We start from the raw sequence: 21528 nt of genomic DNA, 5'->3' as shown, positions 1-21528 counted from the left end.
CTCCGGGCAGGTGTCGGACACGCTGCTGGAGTGCCGCAAGCACCTGACGTGGGTGGTGGCCGTGCTGCAGGAGGTGGCGGCGGCCGGGGCGCAGCTGATCGCGCCGCTGGCCGAGAACGAGGGGCTGCCGGCGCCGCGCCTCGAGGAGCTGGCCTTCAAAGTCAGCGAGCAGGTGGGACACCCTCCTTCCCAGCTGGGACACCCTCCTTCCCAGCTGGGACATCCTCCCTCCCACCCTTCCCAGCTGGGACACCCTCCTTCCCAGCTGGGACATCCTCCCTCCCACCCTTCCCAGCTGGGACACCCTCCTTCCCACCCTTCCCAGCTGGGACATCCTCCCTCCCACCCTTCCCAGCTGGGACACCCTCCTTCCCACCCTTCCCAGCTGGGACACCCTCCTTCCCAGCTGGGACATCCTCCCTCCCACCCTTCCCAGGTGTCCCATCCTCCTTCCCACCCTTCCCAGCTGGAAGGGGGCCAGGAACGCAGGCAGGGCATGCCCCACGTGCACGGTGCCTTCCCACGGCCCTGTGGCTCCGTGGTCTGGCTGAGGGGACATGGTGGGGTTTTGCCAGCTGTGCTGGGGTGTCCCATCCGTATTCCCACATTCCACAGGCAGGAATGGTTGTGGGGAGTTCTCATAGAGAGAGGAAAGGTCCCTCCTGAGCCTCCTTTTCTCCAGGCTGAGCCCCCTCAGCTGTCCAGAGCCTTTTCCGTCTCTGTCTTCACACAATGGATGTGGTGTCTCTGGATTTTGTGCTGATTTTGGTGTAATTGTGGTGAAGGGACAAGGGGTGGGTTTTGTGTAAATCGTCCACTTCTGTTCGGTGTGACTTTGATTTTTGTGTGTGGAATTTTGTGCGTTTTGCTGGTTGGATTTGTTGAGGGACGTGAAGGTTTCGTGCTGGGTGTGGATTTTAAGGATAATTCTTAAACACCAGAGGAACATCTTAAACATTAGAGGAACATCTTAAACATCAGAGAGATATCTTAAACATTACAGGGACACCCTTAAATATCATAGGGACACCTTAAATATCAGGGAGACATCCTTAAATACCAGAGGGACATCCTCAAATATCAGAGGAACATCCTTGACCATGAGAGGGAAGCACCAGTTGTGGGGTATGGGTCAGGGGCCTGTGAGCCTGGCCCAGGGCCACCACCCACGTCCTTCCCATCCTTCCCAGATTTACGGCTCCCAGGGCATCAACCCCTACGAGTGCCTGCGCCAGTCCTGCAGCATCCTCATGGCCACCATGAACAAGATGGCCACGGCCATGCAGGAGGGCGAGTACGACGCCGACCGCCCGCAGAACAAGGTGGGTCTGGCTCTGTTCTGTCACCGCCCGTGGTGACCAGGGGGCTGTGGGTGACCAGGACAGGGAGCTGGGCAGCTGCAGCCTCTGGGATTCTCCCTAAAATCCCTAAAATCCCCATTGTCCCGCTGGTCCAGCCCACGCCGCCGGTGGAGCTCCGGGCGGCCGCGCTCCGGGCGGAGATCACCGATGCCGAGGGGCTGGGGCTGAAGCTGGAGGACAGGGAGACGGTCATCAAGGAGCTGAAGAAGTCCCTCAAGATCAAGGTGAGATGTTCCTCACTGATCCCTGCCTTCCTGGCTCCTCCTCATCCATCCCTGCCTGTCCCTCACCCATCCCTGCCCATCCCTCACTGATCCCTGCCTGTCCCTCACCCATCCCTGCCTATTCTTCACCTATCCCTGCCCCTCCCTCACCCATCCCTTCCTTCCTGGCTGCTCTGGGATTCACCTCCACACTCCTGGTGACTTCCTCCCTGCGGAGACACCGATCCCAAGCCCCACCCAGATCTCCTGGGGATGTTTTTCCCGTGGGCAGGGAGGTGCTGCCATCCAGATCTCGCCCCCCGCCGTGTTCTGGGGTGCGCAGGGCGGGAGCTGGGGGCTGTTCTGGGTTCCAGCCGTGGGTGCTGGGGATGTGGGGGCTCCCCCAGCTCCCTGGATCCCCTGATTCCCTCCCCGCCGCTGCAGGGCGAGGAGCTCAGCGAGGCCAACGTGCGGCTCAGCCTGCTGGAGAAGAAGCTGGACAGCGCGTCCAAGGACGCCGATGACCGCGTGGAGAAGATCCAGACCAAGCTGGACGAGACCCAGACGCTGCTCAAAAAGAAGGAGAAGTGAGTTTAAACTGTAAAATTACAGATTTTACATGGGATAAGTACAAAAGAACAGTTTAGTGTTTCAGATCTAATCTGTAGAAAGATATCTGTGACTGGCATTAATCAATCAAAGCACAATATTACAAGGCTTTGTCAAGAACACACTTCATAACACTTAATCATGTATTTGAGTATCAAGTCTTTTGATTGATCTAATGTTTTCTAAATATTTATCAATAGAAACCATAAGGTAAGAGGCCCATATAAATTTCTCTTTCTATGCTTTAGACAATTTGAAGGCTACGGCCAACTGTTGGTTATGTTTTAAATTAATTTTTCCATGCCTTTTAATCATAGATGAAAAAGATATGAACATTTGCTCATTTCACTCTATTCACATATTTCACCATTTTTAGTAAAATGCATAGATAACTTTATATATAAACTTTAGTTTTCGAGAATTTGCAATGAAGAAGTGAAACTAATCTGGCATTATAAAACCTTATGTATCAGATAAGTTTGTATGAGTTTAAAGTGAGAAGTGGGGGTGTGGAGCTCATCCAGAGGAAGCCACGGAGCTGGATTCCCTCTGCTTGGAGCCAGGCTGGGAGAGCTGGGAATGTTCACCTGGAGAAGGGAAAACTCCAGGGAGAGCTCAGAGCCCCCTCCAGAGCCTGAAGGGGCTCCAGGAGAGCTGGAGAGGGACTGGGGACAAGGGATGGGACTGGGGACAAGGGATGGGACTGGGGACAAGGGATGGAAGGAGGGGTCCTGCACCAGCAGCATCCCTGGCCTCACACATCCCTCCGTGTGCTGCTCCCAGGGAGTTTGAGGAGACCATGGACGCTCTCCAGGCTGACATAGACCAGCTGGAGTCGGAGAAGGTGGAGCTGAAGCAGCGCCTGAACAACCAGTCCAAGCGGACGATCGAGGGGCTGCGGGGGGCCCCGGCCTCGGGCGTGGCCTCCATCGTGTCCGGCATCGCCGGAGGTGAGTGACCAACACCCCTGGACAGGCTGGAACGGGGCTGGGCTGGCACAGGGCGTCCAGGGATGATGTGTGACCAGGAATTTGGGAATGCTGCTCCTACAGCAGCCCCTGGCTCTCATGGAAACACAGCCTCTCCCGCATTCCCAGTGCTGGCTTCCATGTTGCTGGCACGTTCTCACTCCCAAAGGCGCAGGAGCAGCCTGGGAGCTCCGTGCCAGACCTCTGGCTCTGGGGGAACATTGCAGGGGTCCTGCTTGGGTCACTCCCAGCTGCTGGGAATGGGGTCAGTCCTGGATGTGGCCCTGGGAGCCAGGAGCTGCTCCAGCCACAGCTCTTCTCCTGCCCAATCCGGGGCTTTAATCCTGATTTTTCTTGTCTCTCCTGGCCCCTCTCCCTGTGCTGCAGAGGAACAGCAGCGAGGTACGGACACAGCCTGCATGCAGCCCCCGTGCATGGCGGGGAAATCAAATCCCAGGACACCCAAACCCTGGGACACGGCTCCGTTTGGGGGCCGGGAAGGATCCAGGTCCTGCTCGGATGCTGCCGGCCCTGGTGGCTCCGGAGGGGTTGGGAAGGGAGGGATGAGCATGGAACTGTGGTGTATGCTGAGTGGGATGACCCTCACCTGGAGAGCCTTGGGAAGGAGCACCGGGAGCCTCTCCAGGGAGGTGCCACGTGCTGGTGACAGCACGCCGTGTCCCCATGCCACCGTCACGGGTGGCACCGCTGATGCGGGTGCCCCTCTGCAGGTGTTGGTGCCGGGCAGGTGCCGGGAGGCGGCTCCGGGCCTGTGCAGGTGAAGGATTCCCCACTCCTGCTGCAGCAGATCGACGCCCTGCAGCTCTCCCTGAAACACCTCAAGAACGAGAACAACCTGCTCAAGGTGAGGGGAACGGGGTGGGATCCACGTGGGAGGGGATCCACGTGGGATGGGATCCACATGGGATGGGATCCACGTGGGATGGGATCCACGTGGGATGTTGTCCCTGTGGGATGTGGTCCCTGTGGGATGAACTAGAGAATAGGCTCTCATCTGGAGGGGACTCCAGGGGAAGGGGCTGAGAGCAGGGTCAGCACTGGGAGCTGGGAATGCTGGTGGAACTGGGGGTGCTGGTGGTGTCCCTGCCAGCCCTGGTCCCTTCGGTCCAGACACCACTGAACCCGATTGATTGATTGATTAATAATTGAACACCCCACAGGGCACAGCAGCCAATAATCCAATTAACCAACTATTGTAATGGATATTAACTCATGGACGGGGTGGAGCGGCTCGATAACAGCTCCCAAATCCCACCAGCCCCATGTGCCAGCCCCCTGGCAGCGTTTTACCCCCTGCGTTTCCCCTCCCATCCCATTTCCCACCCGGCCTCTCCTCCCCTTCGCCTCTCCCGGCGTTCCCCGTGTCCCTGAGCCGCTCTCCCGCGCTCCCAGGGCGCGCAGATGAAGATGGAGCTGGCCAGCCTGGCGCCGCTGCAGGTGCCGCGCGTGGCCGTGGCGCGGGACCGGCCGGGCGAGGCGCTGCCCACGCAGAGCCTCTACCGCAAGACCACGCAGCTGCTGGAGACGCTCTACCAGCTCAGCGCCAACGCCAAGGTGGTGGACATGAGGCAGAGCAAATCCAGTAGGTCCTGCCTCAAATTCCTCGGGGTTGGTGGCGGCTCGTGGCACCTCTGTGTTGTCCCTCTGCGGGGTGGGTGCAGGGTGAGGATCTGCTCCTGTGGCAGGTTTGGGGTGTTTGGGTTGAGCCCTGTGTCCCCACGGTGCCCATCCCTGTCCCCCTCTGGGCTGTCGGAGTGTTGGGGACGTGGCTCAGTGTCCAGGGGCTGAGCTGCTCTGGGGTGGCTCAGCCTCTCCCTGCTGGGGAGCCCCCAGAGCCCCAAAACCCCCTGGTACTAATCCAGGGAGGTGAAACCTTCCCCAAACTCACCTGGTGCCAACCTGAGGGGCTCAAACCCTCTGAAATCCCCCGGTGCCAAACTGAGGAGGTCAAAAATCCCCAAAACCCTCCTGGTACCAACCTGAGGAGCTCAAACTCTCTGAAATCCCCTGGTAACAACTTGAGGAGGTAAAAACTCCCCAAAACCCACCTGGTACCAGCCTGAGGAGGTCAAAAATCCCCAAAACCCTCCTGGTACCAACCTGAGGAGCTCAAACCCCCTGAAATCCACTTGAGGACGTAAAAACTCCCCCAAATTCCCTGGTACCACCAACCTGAGGTCAAAATCCCCCAAAACCCACCTGATACCAACCTGAGAAGATCAAAGCCCCCAAAACCCACCTGGTACCAACCTGAGGAGCTCAAACACCCTGAAATCCCCTGGTAACAACTTGAAGATGTAAAAACTCCTCCAAACTCCCTGGTACCACCAAGCTGAGGTCAAATAAACCCCCTGGTGCCAACCTGAGGAGGTTAAAATTCCCCAAAACTCCCTGGTACCAACCTGAGGAGATCAAACCCCCCTGAACCCCACCTGGTACCAGCCTGAGGAGACCAATCCCCCCAGACCCCGTGGCAGTGACCCGTGGGGGTCACAGCTGCCCGGCTGTGTCCATGTCCCCCACGGCCCATCCCTCCCTTCCCGTTCCCACAGCGAGGAGCTCGTCGGCGCGGCTGCTGGAGCAGACAGCCCGGCTCTGCGCCCTCAAGAACTCCATCGACGCCCTGAAGGTGAGGAAGGGTCTTCTCCAGGGTGGGGGACCTGGTGGCACGCCCAGCCCAGCCCAGCCCTCCAGTCCCCAAGGCTGGTGGCACATGGTGGCAGCGAGGGGACAAGGTGCTGCCCATTCCCATTCCCGTTCTCCTCCCGAAACAGTCGGGTTTGACCCCTCTGCCGTGTGCCCAGGGTGGGCAAGGGCTCCGTGGGGTGGGTGAGGGGCTCTGGGGGGTGACGAGGGTCCCCGTGGGGTGGATTTTGGGGTGACCTTGCTGTGCCCTTCAGGACGACACACTGAGGGAGATGGTGCAGCAGCAGCCGGGCGCCGGCGTCTCCACCACCTTCGGCACCTTCCCGTCCTCCTCCTTCCTGAAGGTGAGACCCCATCCCGAGGGACCCCCAGCTCCAAGGGGCCCCGGTCCCAAGGAATCTCCAATCCTGAGGGACCCCACTCCCAAAGGAGTCCCCCAATCTCCAGGGACCCCCATTCCTGAGGGAACCCTTATTCCAAGAGACGCCAGTCACAGAAATCCCCCGTTCCTGAGGGATCCCCACTTCTGAGGAACCCCAATCCTGAGAGGCCCCAATCTCAAGGAATTCTCTATCCTGAGGGACCCCAATCACAGGAAATTCCCATTCCCGAGGGGCCCCTGTCAATCCCAAGGGACTCCAGATCGCCAGTCCCGAGGGATCCCCCATTCCCAAGGGATCAGGCAGTGAGGACCCCCTGCTCCACCCCAGCACCCCATGACCCACATCAGCCACCGCGTCCCACCCAGGCCACCCCTTGGGGACACAGGAGCGCAGGGGGTGGCCGGGCCCGCCCTGAGCGTGGCGCTGTCCCCGCAGGCCAAGCAGGAGCAGGCGCAGGGCCCGGCGCTGTGCGGGCGGGTGACGATCCCGTGCGCGCCGGGGCACGGCCAGGCGCACCGCGTGCTGCTCACCCCGGACCTGCTGCAGCACCTCCGCCAGCACTTCGTCGCCTGAGCCGCCCCCGAGGGCCCCCAAGCCCGCTGTCCCCGCCCTTGGGACTCTCCGCTTCCTCCCCAGCCCGGCCCCACTCGCGGGTGGGAGCCGGAGCCGCTTCCCCCGGGGGGATCCGCGCCCCCCGCGCTGCTCTCGGACACTACAGACCCCCCCCGGGACCCCCGCGGGGCCGGGGCCGCGGCCCCCCCGCGCTCCTGACCTCCAATAAAACTGCCCTGGATGTGCGTCCTGCCCCTGGACTGGGCACCGCGGCGGGGACACGGGAGGGGACACGGAGGGGACCGGGAACACGGGGGACTTCGGGACACTGGGGAGCACAGAAGGGGACTGAGGGGTCACGGAGGGGGAGGAGGGATCGGAGAGGGGCACTGAGGCCCGGGAAGGGACTGAGAGGACCCCGGGGGTCACAGAGTACCCCAGGATGGAACCGCGGGGACATTTGGGGATCCTGCGATGGCACCGGGCGCACTGGGAGACATTTGGGGGTCCCGGCTGGGACCAGGGGGACACTTGGAGGGCACTGAGGGTCCCAGGAGGGGATCGGGAGAGCTCTGGGCGCCCCGGGAGGGGACACGGGGCCATTTGGGGGTCCCGGGGGGACACGCGGGGCCGGCGGGTCCCGCCACGTGCGGCCGCGCGCGCAGCAAAGAGCGCGCGGAGGGGCGGGGCCGCCGCTCGCGGAGGGAAGGGGCGGGGCTGGGGCGCGCGCGCGGCTCTCATTGGTCAGTGCGCAGGAAAGGGCGGGAAGAAACACCCCCTCTTGGCTCTGATTGGCAGGTGCCACCGAGGGGGCGGGGAACAGCCCTTCCTCTGCCTGATTGGCTGCGGGGCGGGCTCGTGCAGGGCGGGCGGCGGTGATTGGCGGAGGGCGTGGCGCAGTGGGCGCTGATTGGTGGAGGGTGGAAGGAGGCGGGGTTCCGGCGGGAGCACGGCGTCAGTTCCGGGCGGCGGCCGCGGCGGGAGGACGATGGTGAGTGCGGGGCGGGCCCGGGCCGCATCCGACGCCATCGGGAGTTGAGGGGGACCCAGGAGCCCCCTCCGACCTCATCGGGACGGGCCGGGACCGGAGGGAGGCCGGGGGAACCGCATCGGGCCGGGCCGGGCGCTCCGGCGGGGCGGCGGGCGCGGGGATGGGCGGGAGCGCGGCCGCGGTGCCGTCCCCGGTGCGTGAGCGGAGCCCCCGGTGCCGCAGGTGCTGCTGCACGTGCTGTTCGAACATGCGGCCGGGTACGCGCTGTTCGCCGTGCGAGAGGTGGAGGAGATCGGGCTGCTGCTGCCGCAGGTACGGGAGCGGGAGCGGGAGCGGGGGGAGAGGCTGGGAACGGGCTGGGCAAGGACGAGAACGGGGAGCGGGGCCCAGGAGGGGACACGCCGGGACACGGGACTGGGAACGGGGATGGGGGGAAGGGACCGGGGTGGGGCGGGACCGGCGGGGAAGGCCTGGGGGTGCGGGAGGAGTCGCACCCGGGGCCGATCCCCGTGCCCGGTTGTGACCGGAGCCCCGCAGGTGGAGGAGAGCGTCCTCACGCTGGGCAAGTTCCACAACGTGGTGAAGCTCGTGGCCTTCTCGCCCTTCCGCTCGGCGCAGAGCGCGCTGGAGAACATGAACGCCGTGTCCGAGGGTGAGCGCGGGGCCGGGGCACCGGGACCCCCCTCCCGCGGGCCCCCCCGGCCGCCCTGACCCCGCCGTGTCCCGCAGGGGTCCTGCACGAGGACCTGCGGCTGCTGCTGGACACGGCGCTGCCCCCCAAGAGGAAGAAGGTGGTGCTGGGGGTGGGCGATGCCAAGATGGGCGCGGCCGTGCTGGAGGAGCTGGGGGTGCAGTGCCAGACCGGGGGCGTCGTGGCCGAGCTCATGCGCGGTGAGTGGGGACAGCGGGCACGGGGGACAGCGGGGACAGGGGACAGCGGGGACAGCGGACACGGGGGACAGCCCGGGGGGGCCCTGCCTTAGCCGGGATTCCAGGGAGGGGCGGGACCCGGTGCCAGCATTGTTGTGAGGTGTTCCCGGGGGCTGCACGTGGTGGCAGCTCAGTGTCCGTGTGGTGACACCGCTGTCCCCGCGTGGTGACCCCGTGTCCCCGCAGGGATCCGGCTGCACTTCCCGGCGCTGGTGCGAGGCCTCACGGCGCAGTCGGCGGCCAAGGCCCAGCTGGGGCTTGGCCACAGCTATTCCCGGGCCAAGGTGAAGTTTAACGTGCACCGTGTGGACAACATGATCATCCAGTCCATCAGCCTGCTGGACCAGCTGGACAAGGACATCAACACCTTCTCCATGCGCGTCCGGTCAGTGGGGACACAGCTGGGGGCATTAAAGGGTTTGGGGGCTTTAAAGGGTTTGGGGGCTTTATTTGGGGGTCCCCTCCCCCTGCTTACCACAGGCAGCCGCCGCTGCTCCGGCCGCCTGTACAGACCGGGGAGGGACAGCAGCTCCCCCAGGGCCACTGCCCGGCCACAGGGCCACGGCACGGACCAGGGGGGACATTTGGGGACCTGCTGGGGTGGCCTGGGGACACGGAGCCGCGGTGGCGCCGGTGACAGCGTCCCTGTCCCCGCAGGGAGTGGTACGGGTACCACTTCCCCGAGCTGATCAAGATCGTCCCCGAGAACGCCATGTACTGCCGGGTGGCCAAATTCATCGGGAACCGGCGCGAGCTGAGCGAGGAGAGCCTGCCGGGGCTGGAGGAGATCGTCATGGACAGCGCCAAGGCCCAGGCCATCCTGGAGGCCTCGCGCTCCTCCATGGGTGAGAGGGGCTCCGGGGGGCTCTGGGGGGGCCGGCCCTGTGCTCAGTGCCGCCGCTCACGCCGTGCCGCCCCCAGGGATGGACATCTCCCCCCTGGACCTCATCAACATCGAGAGCTTCTCGCGCCGCGTCATCTCGCTGTCCGACTACCGCAAGGGGCTGCAGGAGTACCTGCGCTCCAAGATGAGCCAGGTGGCCCCCAGTCTGTCTGCCCTCATCGGGGAGGTGGTGAGTGTCCCCAGGGTCCCCCTGTCACCTCCCCCGCCGCGGAGATGATGTCAGAGTGAATCTGTCAATCCACTGAGTCGTGCTGCTGACACTTCCACCGCTGATCCCGGCATGCGGGAGGCTCCGCGTGCCCTCGGGGGCGCCGGGGCCGCCTGTAACCCCCGGTGTGTCCCCCAGGTGGGCGCCCGCCTCATCTCGCACGCCGGCAGCCTGACCAACCTGGCCAAGTACCCGGCGTCGACCGTGCAGATCCTGGGCGCCGAGAAGGCGCTGTTCAGGTACCGCCGCGGCGGTCGCGGTGATGGCGGCCGCGGGGGCCCGGCTGTGACCCGCTGGGGCTGAGCAGCCGGCCCCGCTCTGAGCGACCCCCGGAGCACAGCGGGTTGGGGAGGGGCTGGCCGTGGGTGGGGGCTGCGTTTGGGGGGTCCCCATGTCCTGCTCACCCTCCCCGGGCCCTGCAGGGCGCTGAAGACGCGGGGGAACACCCCCAAGTACGGCCTCATCTTCCACTCCACCTTCATCGGGCGCGCGGCCGCCAAGAACAAGGGGCGGATCTCGCGCTACCTGGCCAACAAGTGCACCATTGCCTCACGCATCGACTGCTTCTCAGGTGGGCTGGGGGGCTCCCCCGGGGCTTTGGGGGGCGTGGGGAGGGCGCTTGGGGGAGCTCAGGGCCACTCTGCCGTGATGGGAACATTTTTCGTCAACAGCATCTCACCCCGAGTGAATGGTGATTCCTGTGGGCTGAGCAGAGCACGGGGGGCTCTGGGGGTGGCTCTGGGGTTTGGGGGTGCAGGGCGGGTGCTGAGCCCCCCCGTGCCCTCCCTGCAGAGGTCCCCACCAGTGTCTTTGGGGACAAGCTGCGGGAGCAGGTGGAGGAGCGCCTGGCCTTCTACGAGACCGGGGAGCCGCCCCGCAAGAACCTGGACGTGATGAAGGAGGCCGTGGTGGAGGTGAGGAGGAGGAGGAGGTGGGGGGGCTGAGGGATGAAGGAGAGGGGTGAGGGTGAGACATGGAGGCAGCAGGACAGAGGAGGTGGTGAGGTGTTGGAAGGGTGAAGAAGGTGACGGAGGTGAGGTGCTGAGATGGAAATGGTGGAAATGTTGGGGTGATGAAGATGATGGAGGTGAGGTCTTGGGGAGGATGAAGATGGCAGTAGTGAGGCACCAGGGGATGAAGGGTGTGAATGGGAGGTGCTGGGGGCAGTGAAGGTGATGGAATGATGGAGGAGGTGATGAAGATGACGCTGAGGTGCTGGGGGGATGAAGGTGAGATCCTGCAGTGGTGAAAGTGATGGTAAGATGCTGTGATGAAGATGATTGTGAGATCCTGGGGGGATAAAGATGATGAAGTTGGGGTACAGGGGCGATGAGGATGATGAGGCTGGGGTACTGGGGGGTGAAGGCGAGGCCCGTGTCGGAGGTGATGTCACTGTGCCATCCTGACCCGCTGTGGAGGCCAAAGACTGATTTAATGAGTCTGATCCGACCCGTGCCGGGCGTGGGGACAAACCCTGGGCCCGTCCCCTCGCTCACGCCCTGTGTGCCCCCCAGGCCAGCGAGGTGGTGGCTGAGGTGAAGAGGAGGCAGGAGAAGAAGGAGAAGAAGAGGAAGAAGCGCGAGAAGCGGCGGCTGGAGGCGCTGGCAGCGGCCGCCGAGGAGCCGGCAGAGAACTCCGTGATGGAGACAGAGGTGAGGGGAATGGAGGGCATGGGGACACTTCTGGGGGCTGTCCTGGTGCTCCTGATGCCACGGGGGTGTGGGGGTCCCCACAGGAGAACGACGTGGGGGCCAAGAAGAAGAAGAAAAAGAAGAAGCAGCAGCAGGAGTCAGAAGCAGAGGCAGAGCCCGAGGAGAACGGGGTGGAGGAAGAGGAGGAGGAGGAGGAGCCATTGCCCAAGAAGAAAAGGAAAGTCGTGGTGGAGCCTGAGCAGCAAGAAGAGGAGGAAAAGAAGAAGAAAAAGAAGAAGAAGAAGAAGGCAGCAGCAGCTCAGGACTCAGAGGAGGATTAGGGAGCAGAGATCAGTCAGCATACGGACTGACAGACTGACGGACAGGACAGGCAGGAGCCAGGAGTGGCCACTCACCCCTTCCCGTGGTGGCCCCAGCAATGTCCTGTGGCACAGTGGCCACTTGGAACGTGTCACAGCCCCTCGTGGCCTGGGTGAGTCCCTCTGGCCACCAGCAGCCCCTGGACTGTGCCTTACACAGTGGAACTTCCAACACCGTGTCCCCTTCCTGGGGACCCTGGGCTGTGTCCCCTGGGCTGTGTGGGGCCTTGTCCCTTTCCTTGGGGACCCTGGGGTGTCCCCAAGCCGTGTCCCTTTCCTTGGGGACCCTGGGCTGTCCCCAGGCCGTGTCCGGCCCCACTCGTGGTGCCCAAACTCCAATAAAGGGCTGCGGTTGTTGCTGATCCCTCCTGTCCTGCTCCTGGCAGGGCGTGCCCGGGCTGTCCCCAGGGTGTCACCCTGTCACCGAGGGACACCAGTGGCAGCACGGTCACGCCTGAGGCTTTATTGAGTCACGGGTGGGGTCAGTGCACCTCCAGGGCGTCTATCACGGCCTGGGTGAAATCCATGGAGGTGGAGTAGCCCCCCATGTCCGACGTGCGCACCTGCAAGGAGAGGGCAGTTAGGGACACGGGGGGCACCTGCAGCAGCGGGGTCCCCCTGGTCCCCCTGTGGGGCTGGGCTCCCTGGAGCCTGTGCACCCCAAAATCCTTGTGTGGAAGGGCTCCGGCCCTCTGTGCCCCACAGCAGCTCCGGGTGCCCCAAACTCCAGCTGGGCTCTGGTTCCAGCACTGCCCCAGCCCCATCTCAGCAGCCCCGGCCCCCCAAGGGCAGGGCAGGGCCGGAGGGAAGCGTCAGAGCCTTTATTAGCAAAGCGGAGTACAGAGCACGATGCGACGGCCACGGCTGCCCCACGGGGCACTGGGAGCGTGGGATTGACTCCCGGGGGTGGTTCAGAGCCAGGAAACCCCCGGTCCCCGTGGATGGGGGGCACAGAGGGCTGCCCTAACCCTGTCCCATGCCTGGAATTGTCCCTGCGTGGGGACCTGTGCCAGCAGCTGCCAAGGGGGTGGGGATGTCACCCTGTTTATTGCTGAAAGCTGGATGGGATGGCTCCCACGGGAATGGGGACACAGGGATCCCACAGTCTCACTGGTCCCAGTTGTGGTGGTCCCACAGATCCCACAGGAGTGGGGATCCCACAGTCAGAGGTCCCATTTCCACAGGGATCCCACTGGTCCAACAGTCAGAAGAACCCCACAGGAATGGGGATCCCACAGTCATAGGGATCCCATAGGAATAGGGATCCCATAGGGATGGGGTCCCACAGTCCAAGGTCCCATGTCCCACGGGAATGATTCTGCAGTAACGGGGACCCCACAGGAATCTCTGGGGGTCCCAGAGCCATGCTGGGTGGTCCCAATGAGCTGCCTACAAGTTTGGGGCGCTGCCCCATGCCCAAACCCCCCCAGTGAACCCCACAATCCGCACTGTCCCCTCCCCAGAGCGATCCCTGTGGGGACAGGGCTGGTGAAGGTCCCTGGGGGGGTCTGGGGAGGGCTGGGGGCTGCCGGGGGTCCTAAGCCCCGTAGTGGGGGTGCAGGTTGTCAATGACGGACTTGACGAAGTCGGAGGTGGTGGAGTAACCGCCCAGGTCCCGCGTCCGGACCTGCAAATCCAACACAGGGAGGGGAGACACGGGGGAGAGGCGCTGGTGAACCCAGGGCATCGCCTGGGATAGGACAGCAGAGACACTGAGAGCCTGCAGAGCCCTGCCAGGACCTAGGGGAGATGGGGAATGGCCCTGAGAGCCCTGCCAGGACCCAAACACGGACAGGGCCCTGGAGGAGCCCCCAGCCCTGCCAGAAGTCCCTCCCTCGCCAGGATGTGACCACGGGGGCTGGACACGGGATTGCAGCTGAAGAGAGAGGAGAGGAGCCAGAATTCCAGCTGGGAAGAGGAGAGGAGCCAGAGAACGTGACACCAGCCCCATCCATCGCCCCGCACTCACCTTTCCACCTTTGATCACCTTCTTCACTGCGTCTGAGATCATGTTGGAGTGGTATTCCAGGCTGAAACGAGGGAGAAGCAGGGAGTCAGCCCCTCAGAACTCCCTCAGACCCCCCCCCGAGAGCGCAGCACGTACTTGAGGTGCCGCAGCATGTTGGAGGCCGAGAGCAGCATGGCGGTGGGGTTGGCGATGTTCCTGCCCACGGCCTGGGCGAAGGGGTGCCGGGCTCCCTGCGGGACACGGGGCACGGTGACGGGGACGCCTCGCCCCGGGGACAGCTCCGGAATGTCCCCGCAATGTCCCCGGAATGTCCCGGGGTCCTCACCAGCTCGAACACGGCGTACTCGGCGCTGTAGCTCTCGCCGGGCACGACGCCGGCGCCGCCCACCAGCCCCGCGGCCAGGTTGTCCACGATGTTCCCGTAGAGGTTGGGCATCACCAGGACATCAAACTGGTAGGGGTTCTGCACCAGCTGGGATGGGATGGGAACGGGAATGGGAACGAGGCCTGAAGCCCCCGGGGGAAGCCCAGCCCCACCCCGGGACACGGGCAGGGCCCAGGGGTGGGGAGGCCCAAGGGGGCCCCGGTCCAAACCCTTCCACGGCTCCTTGCTCGGCACAACGGCCTGGAGCAGCAGCGTGGGACTGGGGGAGGCTGCAGGGATGTAGAGGGAGATTTTAGGGATATAAAGGGGAATTTTCAGGGATATAAAGGGCAGTTTTCAGGGATATAAAGGGCAGTTTTCAGGGATATAAAGGGGAATTTTCAGGGATATAAAGGGGAATTTTCAGGGATATAAAGGGCAGTTTTCAGGGATATAAAGGGGAATTTTCAGGGATATAAAGGGGAATTTTCAGGGATATAAAGGAATTTTCAGGGGTATAAAGGGGAGATTTTAGGGATATAAAGGGGAGTTTTCAAGGACATAAAGGGGAGTTTTCAGGGATATAAAGGGCAGTTTTTAGGGATATGAACACATCCAGTCCCAGTGAGGCTGCCCGGGTGAGCAGCACCCAACTCCCTCCAGATTCCCCCCAGGACAAGCACAGGGAGCAGCACTGGGATGGCCCCGGAGCCACGGGTGTGCAAGGCCAGGTGAGACAGGGCTGGGAATGTTGGGAATGCTGAGAGGGCTCTGCCTGGCACAGGGACCGCCCTGCGGCCAGGTGGGCTCGGAGTGCCCAGGCTTGGAGGCTCCAGCTCCTCGGGGAGCAGCAGCGGGGGCTGGAATGGGGACACAGGATGGGGACACGGGATGGGGACACGGGACAGGGACACAGCCAGGGGTGTGTCCCGGGGCGTGTCTCACCTGCATGCAGCAGTTGTCGATGATCATGGTGTCGAACTTGATCTTGGGGTACAGCTCGGCCACCTCCCTACAGCACTGCAGGAACAGCCCGTCCCCCAGCTTCCTGCAGGGAACACCGGCACGGCTTGGGCAGTGTCCCATCATCCCTGACCTCATCCTCCATTCCCAAACCTCCAAAACTTCCCAAACTCTGCCATTTCTGGGGTGGGAATGATCCTTTTCCACAGTAACCCAGTCATGGATGGATGGATCCATCCCAGCCCCTCCTCACCCTCCCAGGAAGGAATTCCTCCCCAAGATCCCACCCCAATCTCTCTTTTTCCACCCTGAAGTGGAAATCCACGAGTCCATCCCTGCTCCAAGCCCTCCTGGGTGTCCCTCAGGCCACCCCGAGGTGACCCTGAGGGCACAGGGGGGTGACAGTGGCACTCACATGATGTTGGCCTTGTGCACGGCCGTGACCTTGGCGCGGCCCTTCTTGGTGGCGTAGTCGAAGGCGAATTTGGCGATGCGCTGGGACTTGGCCCTGGTGACGATCTTGAGGCACTCGATCACGCCCTTGACACTCTGGGGACACACGGGGGTGACACCCAGGGCACGGCCACCCCCCGGCCCCGACACCCGGCCTGCCCTGGGCTCCCCCTCCTTCCCATCATTGTTCTATTTATTATCTGTTATATGGACTATTATATGTATTATTCTCACACATGTTTATACTATTATCTCACTGTTTTTTCAGTTAACTATTTCTTATCATTATAATTTTGTTCCAATTACTAAATATTTCTTATCATCACCTTTTTATGTCAGTTATTCAATTGACACAATCTTACCATCAGCACCCTTTTCTTTCAGTTATTAAATAGTTCTTATCATGGTCACCGTTTTGTTCCAATTATTAAATTGTTCTCAACAGCTTTTTTTTCCAATTATTAAACTGTTCTTATCCTCACTACCGTTTTCTTTCAGTTATTAAATTGTTCTTATCATCATCATTTTGTTTCAATTACTAAATAGTTCTTATCATTGTCACCATTATGTTCCAATTATTAAATTGTTCTTATCATCACAATTTTAAAAAAAAATTAGTAAATTGTTCTTATCATCATCTTTTTGTTCCAATTACTAAATAGTTCTTATCATCGTCACCATTTTGTTCCAATTATCAAATTGTTCTTATCGATAGCATTTTTTTTTCAGCATTTTTTTTTCAATTATTAAGTTGCTCTTATCACCACCATTTTGTTTCAGTTATTAAACTGTTCCTCTCTCAGCCCAGGTTTGCCTTTCCTTCCCAGCTCTCCTGGAGGTGGCAGGGGGTGTCTCTGTTCCTGGCCAGGTCCATTCCCAGTGTCCCTTTTTCCAGGCATGATCCCCCTGCAGCCTCCCTGGGGCTGGGGGTGCTCTTATCCCAAAATACCCCCGAATTCCACTGCTCCAGGCAGCTCCAGGGTGCACTGAGCAGGGAATCAGGGAATGGGTGGGGTTGGAGAGACCTTGGAGCCCATCCCATCCCACCCAGGGATACCTCCCACCGTCCCAGGGGGATCCAAATCCATCCAACGTGGCCTTGGGCACTGCAGGGCAATCCAGGGGCAGCAAAGCTGGGAATTCCATTCCAGCCAGGAATTCCCTGCCAAGATCCCAGCCCGATCTCCCCTTTCCCAGTGGGAGCCATGCCCTGTGTCCTGTCCCTGCCCCTCTGCTGGAGGCCCTGGGGGGCTCTGAGGATTCCCTGGAGCCCTCCCTTCCCAGGGGGAGCATTCCCAGCGTTCCCAGTGTTCCCAGTTCGTGCCTCGTGCTCCAGGGAGCTGTACTCTCCCTCCGTCTGCTCGCGGATGATCACCAGGTCCAGGTTGTTGTGCCGGGTCTGGTAGCCCGGGAGGCTCTTCACGTGCACCACGTTGGCAAACAGGTCCAGCTTCCTCCTGGGCCACGGGGACACAGGGACAGACACAGGGACACACAGACACGGGGACACAGGGTCACCGGGGCTGCCCGGGGTCACCCTGTCCCCTCTGAGTGTTGGGGACACGGCTGGGGCCACCCACGGTGAGCAGGGACAGCTCCCGGCCATGGATGGTCCCTCAGGGGTTTTGTTTCCCGAGCTGCACAAAATCCCTCCGTTGCTTTGCTTCCCAAGAACTAATTAATTATTAACTATTAATTAATGAGGTTTTCCCAATTGCAAGTTCTAGGGGCCACCCCATCACCTCCAGAATTTCCACAGGAGCAGGATCCTGGCCATGGATCATCCCTCAGGAGTTCTGCTTCCCAAGAACTCATTAATTACTAATTAATGGGGTTTTCCCAATGACAAGTTCTAGGGGCCACCCCAGCATCTCCAGAATTTCCTGGGAAGCAGGATCAGCTCCTGGCCATGGGGTTTTGCTTCCCAAGAACTCATTAATTACTAATTAACAGGATTTTCCCACCACCTCCAGAATTTCCAGGGAAGCAGGATCAGTAACCCCAGCTATGGACGGTCCCTCAGGGGTTTTGCCTCCCAATAACTCACTAATTAATAATTAATGTTGGTTTTTTTCCCAGTGATTGTTCCCTGTAAATCCCAGGGGACACAGCTGGGGCCACTCCCTCTGAACAGGGACAGCTCCCCATGGCCCCTCCAGGGTTTTGTCTCCAGCCTCATTTTCTGGTCCCCTGTAACTCATTAATGACTAATTAATTAATCCACTTCCCAGGCCCTCCCTCACCTGAGCCTCATGTCGTAGGACGCCAGGTCTCCCTTGTGAGACATCTCCATGGGCGTGTGGATCTTCCCTGCAGGACAGAGCGGGACCAGGGCGTGGAGTTATCCCGGTATCCCACACAAACCCCCCAGGGCACAGCCACAGCCTGGGGGTCCCAGCAGGGCGGGGACAGGGACAGGGACAGGGACAGGGACAGGGACAGGGACAGGGACAGGGACAGGCCACGCGGGTGCTCACCGATGAGGGCCACCTTGCTCTCCTTCATGGAGTCCACCACGCGGTCCAGCTTCTCCTCGGACGCCGTGTTCTGCACCTCGCTCAGGTGGTGCTCGTCGAACACCACGGGGACATTGCCGGCCTGGGGGGGGGACAGGGCCACCTTGGGGACACCACGGGGGACACGGAACAGCCCGCGCCGTGCTCAGGGGAGGAGGGAACCGGGGTCACTCCAGTGCCACTGGGACAGGGACAGTGATGGACCCAGCACTGCCCAGGCCACCCCCTGGGATGTCCCCAAGTGCCACACGCGCAGGGCTGCGCAATCCCCCCAGGGATGGGGACTCACCCTCTGCCCGTGGGCAGCAGCAGTGGGGACAGAGGGCACAGGGACACCCAGGGACATGCAGGGACACCCAGGGACACTCAGGGACATGCAGGGACACACAGGGATGCTCAAGAACACACAGTGACAAACATGGACATGCAGGGACGCTGAGGGCCACGCAGGGACACACAGGGACACACTCAGGGACACTCAGGGACACACCGAGACACCCAGGGATGCTCACAGACACACAGTGACACCCAGTGACACCCAGGGACACTCAGTGACACACAGGGATGCTCACAGACACACAGTGACACCCAGTGACACACAGTGACACACAGGGACACTCAGTGACACTCAGTGACACTCAGTGACACTCAGTGACACCCAGTGATGCTCAGGGCCAGCTGTGGTGTGGCCGTACCTTGAAGACCTCCTTGACGGAGTGCATGAGCTCGGGGCCCACGCCGTCCCCCGGCAGCATCGTCACCTGGAACGTCCCCTCCGCCTTGTGGGGCTGCGGGGACACGGCGGGGTCACCCCAGAGTGGCACAGGGACCCCGGGCAGTGCCACCCCCCTGGGGACACAGGGCCATGGGGACACGGCGGGGTCACCCCAAGGGTGGGCACAGGGACCCCGGGCAGTGCCACCCCCGTGGGGACACAGGGCCATGGGGACACGGGGCCATGGGGACACGGCGGGGTCACCCCAAGGGTGGGTACAGGGACCCCGGGCAGTGCCACCCCCGCGGGGACACAGAATGTCCAGGCTGGGGGAGCACCCAGGGCCAAGACCACCCCCAGGCATGTCCCCAAGTGCCACCTCCATGGGCTGGGAATTCCCTGCGGGGGTGGGGACTCTGCCCTGTCCTGGACAGCTGTGCCAGGAGGAGAATTCCCAATATCCCGGCAAATCTCCCCTGGCACAGCTCAGGGCCCTGTCCCTGCGTGCTGTCCCCTGTCCCCAGTGTCCCCTCCTGTCAGGAGTTGTGCAGAGCCACGAGGTCCCCCTGATCCCCCTTTTCTCCAGGCTGAGCCCCTTTCCAGCTCCCTCCAGACCCCCTCCAGACCCTTCCCTAAATCCACTCCTTTCCCTGGACACGCTCCAGCCCCTCCTGAGGGGCTCAAACCCAGGCCAGGCAGAGATGTCAGTGCCTGTCCCTGTCCTCAGGCCGCCCGGGGGTGACACCGGCCCTGGGCACACCCGACACCACCAGAGACCTTTCCCTCCCTCAGCACTTCCAGAAATAAAAATAACCTCCCCTGGACTCCCAGCAGAATTCCTGCCAGAATTCCCTCCCTCCTGCTCCCTGCCCTCAGCAGCTCATGGAATTCTGGGCAGCCATTTTCAGCAAGAGTTTTCCCAATTTCCAACCCAGATCTCTCCAGGGATGAGGATTCCTCCCCACTTCTCTTTCCAGGAGGAATTTTCCCAATATCCAACCCAATATCCTGGCACTGCCCGGTGTTCCTGAATTCCCTCATCTCTCATAATTTTTAGGAGAAATTTTCCCAATATCCAACCCAAGTCTCTCCAGGGATGAGGATTCCTCCACACTTCTCTCTCCAGGAGGAATTTTCCCAATATCCCACCTGGCTCAGCCTGGTGCTCCTGAATCTCCTCATCATTTTCAGCAGGAATTTTCCCAATATCCAACCCAATATCCTGGCATAGCGTGGTGCTCCTGAATTCCCTCATTCCTGCTCCCTCAGGAGCCCATGGAATTCTGGACAGCCATTTTCAGCAGGAATTCTCCCAATATCCAACCCAATATCCATGGATCTCCCAGCCCCAGGGAATTCCCCACTCCCAGCAGTGCCAGCAGCCAGGGAAACTCCAGAATTCCAGAGGGGCCAGGGAAGGAAGGGGCCCGGGAGGAAAGGAAAGCTGAGAGCCACGGATGGGGAGCTTTAAATACGCTGGAATCGAATTTCCAGGGCACAACTGGGGACGGAATATCAGGAGGCAAAAGCTGAGGGGAGGGCGGTGCTCAAGGTCACACAGACACTCAGGACTGAGCCCTTCCCTCAGCAGATTTCCCAGGGAATCAGGGAATTTTCTGGCTGGGAAAAGCCTCAGAGACCTCCCTGACGGTGTCCCCAAGTGCCACCCGCACAGGGCTGCTACACCCCCCGGGGATGGGGGCTCCAGGAAGGGAAATTCCCAAAATCCCGCCCAAACCTCCCCCGGCACCACCCGAGGCCGCCCCCCCTTGTTCCCGACCCCTCCCATCCTGTCAGGGCGTTCTGGGGCGCCAGAAGGTCCCTCCCGAGCCCCTTTTTCCCCCGAAAATCCCCGTTCCTCCCTCAGCCGCTCCTCACCTTGGCCTGTGCCTGCTGCAGGAGCGCGGCCGAGCTGCCCAGCCCCCGCCACACGCCGAGGCCCGGGGCTCGCAGCAGGCCCTGGGGGCGGCAGCGCAGAGAGCCCCGTTAGGGGTGACCCCAGCCCCGGAGCCCTCCCGCCCTCCGTGCGCTTCCAAAAGCAACCCCCAAAATGAGCCCCAAACACCGCCCGAACCTCTCCCCCCGGCCCCGACCTCACACTGTGCCCCGGACCGAGCCCCGCACCCGGACCGAGCCCCCGCACCCGGACCGAGCCCTCAGACCCGGACCGAGCCCCCGCACCCGGACCGAGCCCTCAGACCCGGGCCGAGCCCCCGCACCCGGACCGAGCCCTCAGGCCCCGTCTGACCCTTCCCAGCCCTCACCGACCCCTCACCCCGTCAGTGCCCGTCTGACCCCTCCGGACCCTCCTAACCCGACGCCCCACCCCAGAGCGATCCCGCTCCTCGTTCTGTCCCCTCAGCCCCCCGCACCGAGCCCGCTGTCCCCTCCCCGCCCCTCGTCCCGCCCGCCCTCACCGCCGCCGCCGCCGCCGCCCGTCCTGCGCCCAGCGCCGCCATCGCTGCGGGCCCACAATGCACTGCGGCCGCGCCGCGGCACGTGACGCAAAAGGGGCGGGGCCTCGAGGGGGCTGCGGCGCCCCCTGCCGGACGAGCGAGACAGCGCGGGGACAGTCCCCCAATGTCCCTCAATGTCACCTCAGGGACCCTCAATGTCCTCTCCAATGTCCCCCAAGGGACCCGCAATGTCCTCTCCAATGTCCCCCCAGAGACTCCCCAATGTCCCCCAATGTCACCTCAGGGACCCCCAATGTCCCCCAGTGTCACCTCAGGGACACGCAATGTCCTCTCCAATGTCCCCC

General features: G+C 62.0%; 3 protein-coding genes and 2 non-coding genes across 10 annotated transcripts in view; 4 read left to right on the top strand and 1 right to left on the bottom strand.

The window, feature by feature from the left end:
* The window catches only part of DCTN1 (dynactin subunit 1), a 51175-nt gene extending 44187 nt beyond the window's left edge, over nt 1-6988 (top strand). For all 3 annotated transcript variants that reach the window (XM_063401306.1, XM_063401305.1, XM_063401304.1), the window contains exons 19-28: nt 11-172; nt 1191-1322; nt 1457-1585; nt 2009-2151; nt 2957-3123; nt 3873-4006; nt 4555-4744; nt 5715-5791; nt 6063-6152; nt 6627-6988. In XM_063401306.1, coding sequence (XP_063257376.1) covers nt 11-172; nt 1191-1322; nt 1457-1585; nt 2009-2151; nt 2957-3123; nt 3873-4006; nt 4555-4744; nt 5715-5791; nt 6063-6152; nt 6627-6764 — 1362 coding nt within the window. In that variant the 3' untranslated portion in view covers nt 6765-6988. The remainder of the gene's footprint in view (nt 1-10; nt 173-1190; nt 1323-1456; nt 1586-2008; nt 2152-2956; nt 3124-3872; nt 4007-4554; nt 4745-5714; nt 5792-6062; nt 6153-6626) is intronic.
* A 678-nt stretch (nt 6989-7666) lies between these two features.
* Nucleotides 7667-12149, top strand: NOP56 (NOP56 ribonucleoprotein). The gene is made up of 12 exons (XM_063401299.1): nt 7667-7734; nt 7957-8046; nt 8272-8386; nt 8464-8625; nt 8851-9049; nt 9322-9509; nt 9586-9737; nt 9915-10015; nt 10199-10347; nt 10569-10690; nt 11291-11428; nt 11512-12149. The coding sequence occupies exons 1-12, from the start codon at nt 7732-7734 to the stop codon at nt 11746-11748; spliced, it is 1656 nt and encodes a 551-aa protein (XP_063257369.1). The 5' UTR covers nt 7667-7731; the 3' UTR covers nt 11749-12149.
* On the top strand, nt 10417-10489 carry LOC134552976 (small nucleolar RNA SNORD56). Its single transcript, XR_010080994.1, has one exon. It is a non-coding gene; the product is annotated as a small nucleolar RNA SNORD56 (small nucleolar RNA).
* On the top strand, nt 11155-11223 carry LOC134552975 (small nucleolar RNA SNORD57). The gene has a single exon (XR_010080993.1). It is a non-coding gene; the product is annotated as a small nucleolar RNA SNORD57 (small nucleolar RNA).
* An 85-nt stretch (nt 12150-12234) lies between the features above and the next one.
* IDH3B (isocitrate dehydrogenase (NAD(+)) 3 non-catalytic subunit beta) lies at nt 12235-21276 on the bottom strand. 4 transcript variants are annotated; one of them, XM_063401303.1, is made up of 12 exons: nt 21185-21276; nt 20646-20726; nt 18748-18840; nt 18014-18134; nt 17780-17846; nt 16861-16993; nt 15499-15632; nt 15066-15168; nt 14082-14228; nt 13892-13986; nt 13757-13817; nt 12235-12350 (listed from the first exon to the last, which is right to left on the bottom strand). In XM_063401303.1, exons 1-12 carry the CDS (start codon nt 21224-21226, stop codon nt 12270-12272), a joined length of 1158 nt encoding a protein of 385 aa, XP_063257373.1. In that variant the 5' UTR covers nt 21227-21276; the 3' UTR covers nt 12235-12269. The 4 variants fall into 4 exon arrangements, with proteins under 4 accessions (XP_063257373.1, XP_063257370.1, XP_063257371.1 ...); XM_063401300.1 differs by lacking the exon at nt 12235-12350 and adding an exon at nt 12595-13414 and having other exon boundaries at nt 21185-21275; XM_063401301.1 differs by lacking the exon at nt 12235-12350 and adding an exon at nt 12595-13414 and having other exon boundaries at nt 21188-21261.
* Between the last annotated feature and the right edge of the window lie 252 nt (nt 21277-21528).

Source organism: Prinia subflava, chromosome 7 (genome assembly GCF_021018805.1).
Source record: "Prinia subflava isolate CZ2003 ecotype Zambia chromosome 7, Cam_Psub_1.2, whole genome shotgun sequence".
NCBI lineage: Eukaryota > Metazoa > Chordata > Aves > Passeriformes > Cisticolidae > Prinia > Prinia subflava.
The sequence above is the reverse complement of the archived record's forward strand: the minus strand, read 5'-3'. Positions and strand labels throughout refer to the sequence as shown.